Below are 5539 nucleotides of genomic sequence, written 5' to 3' on the forward strand. Positions count from 1 at the left end.
AAAAAAAAACCACTTCAAAACACTCTCAGATCAGAGTACCTTAATGAAGCAAGCAAGCAGCATTTCGTTACATAATTAGCAGGGCAGCTCCCCCATTGCCCAACTAAGGCAGAGACTTTTCAAGCAACGTGAGCAAGTCAATAAAACATTCAAAGTATTCTGCAATGCAAATTTAAATAAAGCGACATTACTCCCATCATTACATGGAAGATCAATTAAATTTATTTTTTTCTAAAAGCTATTTACACATTTACAAACATTTGTATTTTACAAAAAAGTTATACTAGCTAATTTTAAAAACATTTTTTTTCTTTACAAAAGCTACATAAGCAACTACACTGACGTGTCAAAAAGAACAGTTAGTTAGCTCTTGGAATATTAGCTAAATACCTATCCTCAAAAGACACAGCTAAGCTAAACAAAGTGCAAGAATGACTAAAAGAAAGTCCTGTTTCCAAGCTGCTGCACTCCTGTCAGTAGGAATTCCAGGCCCATAAATGAACTACAGAGCTGATAACTGCTAACTGCTCACCAGTACTGACCAGAGCGTGGAGATTCCATGGCTGGACCCATTCACATGAAGGGCTGAGGGCAGAGGGCAGGTTGATTCTAGAGCAGTGACACGACAGCGAGGGCTGCTGCTAAATACAACCCATCAAAGGCTGTATTTTTATTTGGCTACTAGAAGAATTGAGATGTACATTCCAGCAGAAGTTACCATGGAACATCAACATGAACAGTGGTGGGATGTGTCAGACCTAGCAGAACTCAAAAGCTCTCTGGAAAAAAAGAAAATGTTTAGGAACAAACTGACCTTTGAGAAATAAGGCAACAAAAAGACAAACTTTCTGGTCCAACACAGGCACCGCAGAAAGGACACGGTCCATGGCTTTTAGTGTCTCTTGGCAGCAGGCTGATGCTACCTCTAGAGCTAAGCATGACTTTCCTGAAAATAATACAAAGACACTTCCTTGAGGCTACAGACAACATAAGGCATAAAAAAATAGATGGACATCTCTCCATGACAACACTGATAAGGTCAAATTCATAGCTAATTTTACAAAATAATTTGGCAAAATGCACTCTCTTTCTTCCAGTGCCTAAAGACACAGTTTCTCACCTATCTGACACCATCTCCCTCTACTCCTCTGACTATAGAATTGCCAGTGCAATATTCTTGGATGTATCAAATCTTGATAACTGAGAGGAAGCAAATGACTAAGGTATTTGGCAATAATTTGCTGGGCCACCTCCATTAATTTCCTTCCTTACTTTAAAGTACAGTTTAAAACCATTACTTCCATTTGCTTCACAGCAGCATACTACAGGCAAATTTTGCATCACAGTTCAGTTGGACTAGCCTGTAAAGCAGGTAAATAAATCACCCTTCTCGAGATTGTAATGACTAAGATACCTATTAACACTGAATCTCCTCTATAAACTGCTCTTCCTTCCTCCAGAAGAGCTTCCAAGTCATTTGTTAGACTAATACTGCAATCTGTAATTTTAACATGTTCATTTTTAAGACATGCATTTTGTGGTTTTGGGTCCCATCCTCTCTATTTGTATCAACAGAAACAGTGCTGTACATTCTGCAGTTGTTTTTTCTTTGTTTTGTTTTACAGAATTAGCTAAATACACAGGGTAATAAATAACTTGTAAAATAATCTTATGGCACATTAGAAGAGCACCTCTGTATAAGTATTGCGTGGCAGGAATCACAGACACGAACAGGCTTTGGTGAGGAAGGCAGAGGCAGTTCATTGTCGGAACAAGCATTACAGAAGATCTCACCACAGTTTCTACAATGGTGCTAGAAAACAGGGAGAAGAGCAGAAAAAAAAAATCACAAAAATAAAAAATGTATTTCCACTGTATATTTGGTAATTGGATATCAATAAATCACACAGAGAACAATCTGAAGTGCGATTCCTTCCAATTGTTTGGTCTGAGCACGGAACCAGTTTTCAAGAGATAATTCATCTAAACCCAAATTTATGGTGCGACCCTAGACAAACCAAACAGATATGCTTTGAATCCCTAGAATAAGACAAACTAACATGCTTTGCCAATTAAGAATATAAACAATGACAATGGATGAGAGTCTGTCAAGCAGCTCTAAAATTTAACGTAAAAAGTAGGGGAAATAAAAATTTCTGCATATGTTAATAAAGCTTAACAATTAACACTGCTTTAAAGCCCCAAAAAGCTCATGATTTCTTAATTCTATTAATAATAATTCTAATTTATATTTAAAAAAATGTACTAAGACTTCCATATGTCAAATGTTAATGGCGGAACTGCTGCCAAGTACATGAGACAATGATTCCACGAGGTTCGTTGAATAACTTTAACTATGGTCCTCCACAGCACTACACTAAACAAGCAACATTTCTTTTGAAAGTAGGGCCCAGTTGTTCTTTGATATGAGTAGCACATCTCCAAGAATACCTATACATTCATCTGAAGTTTGACATTTCATGCTGACCTCATCTGTAAGATAACTGACATATTTCTACACATAAATGAGTTGGAAGAAATCTCATTTGAGTTTTACCTTCCTTTTGGAAAGTGAGAATTCCTTTTCACACAACTTGCAATGTGTAGCCTCTTTGTCCTTCAACCAAACCTGCCCCTGGAGAAAAAAAAATGACCATAAATACGTGTATGTGATAAAGATAAACTTTGGGTTCAAAAGGACAAAACAAATCAATAGGAGTAATATTTACTGCCTGAATTGCTGAATGTCCTGAGACCACTACAATGTCACGTAGACACTCTAAGGCAGTACAAGCTTGCTCCAAAGCACTGCTAACAGTGGGAATAGGTACAAAGAAGACATGCTGGAGGCACTAAAGACAGACTATGGCAGAGCTGGGAAAAGCAGTAAGCTATCCAAGTCTCAAAGCTGAAACCTATTTCCCTACTCAATGAAGAAATATGTGAGGTCACACACCTCATGATCAAACATATGCAGACACAACCTCTGCTCTCAAGATGCACAATCCTCAAGTTCCCAGCCTTTCAGCAGTACAGTTCATATTTTCATAGACTTCTGGATGATCAAATATTTATTTATCATTAACAAATATACTATACATTTTGTAAAATAACAAGGGTGTACCTTTGCAATAAAACTCAGCAAATTGTGTAACTTATATCAAACAATAAAAATCAAAACCACTCAATATTTTCTTTTGCTGAGTCTACAACCAATCTGTGCTTTTCTCCCACCAGAGAATATCATAAAATGAGTCTCTTCTGAATAGCTTCTGCTGAAGAGGGGTCTTCTCACACTTGCAGAACATTTCAAAGGGGTCTGTAAACACAAACGTTTCTCTTTCCTCCAAATCCTACCAACCTGCAATGCTTTGTTCGCTTCTTTTATATCTTCTATTTTCAGCTTGGATCTAAAAAAATAAGATCATATTTCAAACCGTTATATTTTCACTTGCAGTCTAAAAACCTTACAAGGTTGAGGTATTTAAAAATTAAGTTATGTATTCTGAACTTAGTATTTTACATTACAGCAGCATTCTAGGAGATGTACTAAGTACTATACAAAGACAGGTTCTGCACTAAGAATCCTCTGAATGGCTGCAGGTTTGAGGTTATGTGGATAAGGGCACCAGACAGACAAGCACACAGCATTGGTACAAACCAGGAATTCAAACTTCTTGCAGGGAAAATCAGTCTTCCCACAGCCACCCTGTGCCACTCAGAACTGTCTGAACTACATCATTCTACAGGGCATAAAAGCCCACACTAGTCATGGCAAAACAATTTAGGAAGCACATCCTTAAATGAAGCAGAGAGATATGGAGAGTAACAATTACTGTGCTCAGAGCTTATTGCTCACCGTAGTCTGAGTGGGTTTTGGATAAGGTAATCTTTTACATAGCCTGAAGACGTAGCAATAAACAGTGGTCTAAGATTGCCATGCAGAGAATCTTCATCTCGTCAAAGAAAGGAATCCATGAGCATGCAACCTCATAAAAAGATAAGCTCTATCTTGCTGTAGTGTAAGCTGTTATCTTCTACTTGGATTATTCTTTAGCAAAACCAAGACATGCAAACTAGTCAACTACTTTCAATGCAAAAACACCTCCTAATGCCCTGTAGGCCCTAAGATCTAGCTAAGATTTTCTTTCCAGAACACTATAATTGCATATGAGGTCACAGGCACAAACCATAGAGAAAAATCAACACATTTCACCTAACTAGAAGTATTTCCTATTGATAACTGGTTTGGTAATATTGCTTTATACACAGTAGTTTGCATGACTGCCATCCTATTCTTTTTCTTAATTCGTGTTTATGGGACAAATATAATCATCGAGAATAATGAAATTACTCGCTCAGCTTGGATGCCAGTTCTTGGAGAGCAGCTTCTTGGTCCTGACATATCCTTTTCAGCTGCCTGTTCTTTTCCTGAAGTTTAATGAACTCCTTAAAAAAAAACAAACAAACAAAAAAAACCACATATGTATATATACATACACATACACCTAATATGCCTAGAAAACTGGTCCTAACCAAAGCTGATCTTACGGAGAAAGCCAAGCAAATGGATGACTCATCACCCCCACTATAAAGATTTCCAAATTGAATTCAAGCAGCAACACTCAAGATCACACTCCCTTAGGCCCTAAGAGATGACACCTACTTGATTCTTCAGAAAACAAACACAATTCACTGGAGACATCAACAGCACTATGTAGCCATGTACACCAAGTTAGAGAGAACCTGAAGCAATTTCTGGCCTATTATGAGAGGACAGAGTCTTCAATAAAACTGAGAAAGAAAAATAAGGATTCTGGTTTTCTTTAGCCAAAGGACAGAGTTCTGATTTGAAGAAGAAATGAGTACAAAGAGAAACAGTGTGTCCAATCTTTTTTCTTATCTACTTGTGAGAATACATTAATCTAATCTTTCTTATCCGGCTGCAGAAATTCTTAGCAGTCCCACGTCTAAGTTCATAATTAACTTTTCAGTCAATTTCCAAGTTACTATTCAAGTTTTATTGCAGAATTTACTTGTTTAAGGTTAATGATTTCTCGGGTCTCTATTCGCAGATGAGATACAGTTTCTTTTTCCTTTTGAAGGTCATCCTCCAGAGTTTGCCGCCACTCCTTTTCTATCTTCAAATCTGTTTCCAGCTGGAGCCTAAAATATGCAAAACAAAGAACACAATCACTGTGCAAAACAGTATCACTTTTAAAAACAATAAAAAGGAGTCTATTTCTAGATGCAATATTTTGTTGCCACAATAAACAGCCGATCAGCTGACACGTTTTTTAAAACAGAAAAAATGTGGCAATGTTGCAACATTTCAGACATCCTGATAGGTAAAACGCTACCACTCAGAGAGTGTTCTTGAAAAGAAACACGTTTAAAAGGATCAAGACTGTGGCAGCATTTTGAAAACATGACCTTAGTAAGTAAGAGAAGATTAACCACAACATTCTAAGGTGTTTTTAATACGTGAGTGAAGGGAAGCCCTCCTCTTAATTCTACATAGTTTCTTTCTAAAATAAAA

At 37.1% G+C, this 5539-nt stretch overlaps 1 protein-coding gene across 6 annotated transcripts in view; it reads right to left on the minus strand.

Annotated features, from left to right (window-relative positions):
- Nucleotides 1–6: 6 nt before the first annotated feature.
- The window catches only part of RUFY2 (RUN and FYVE domain containing 2), a 24293-nt gene continuing 18760 nt past the window's right edge, over nt 7–5539 (minus strand). For 4 of the 6 annotated variants that reach the window (XM_031554368.1, XM_031554367.1, XM_031554369.1 and 1 more), the window contains 6 exons: nt 5037–5166; nt 4355–4449; nt 3362–3410; nt 2558–2635; nt 1692–1813; nt 7–946 (listed from right to left, as the gene is read on the minus strand). In XM_031554368.1, the coding sequence (XP_031410228.1) occupies nt 799–946; nt 1692–1813; nt 2558–2635; nt 3362–3410; nt 4355–4449; nt 5037–5166 (622 nt within the window). In that variant the 3' untranslated portion in view covers nt 7–798. Of the gene's footprint in view, nt 1814–2557; nt 2636–3361; nt 3411–4354; nt 4450–5036; nt 5167–5539 lie in introns of all 6 variants that reach the window. The other 2 variants (XM_031554370.1, XM_019617494.2) reach the window with 2 other exon arrangements.

Source organism: Meleagris gallopavo, chromosome 8, assembly GCF_000146605.3.
Source record: "Meleagris gallopavo isolate NT-WF06-2002-E0010 breed Aviagen turkey brand Nicholas breeding stock chromosome 8, Turkey_5.1, whole genome shotgun sequence".
In the NCBI taxonomy this organism is placed as follows: Eukaryota; Metazoa; Chordata; class Aves; order Galliformes; family Phasianidae; genus Meleagris; species Meleagris gallopavo.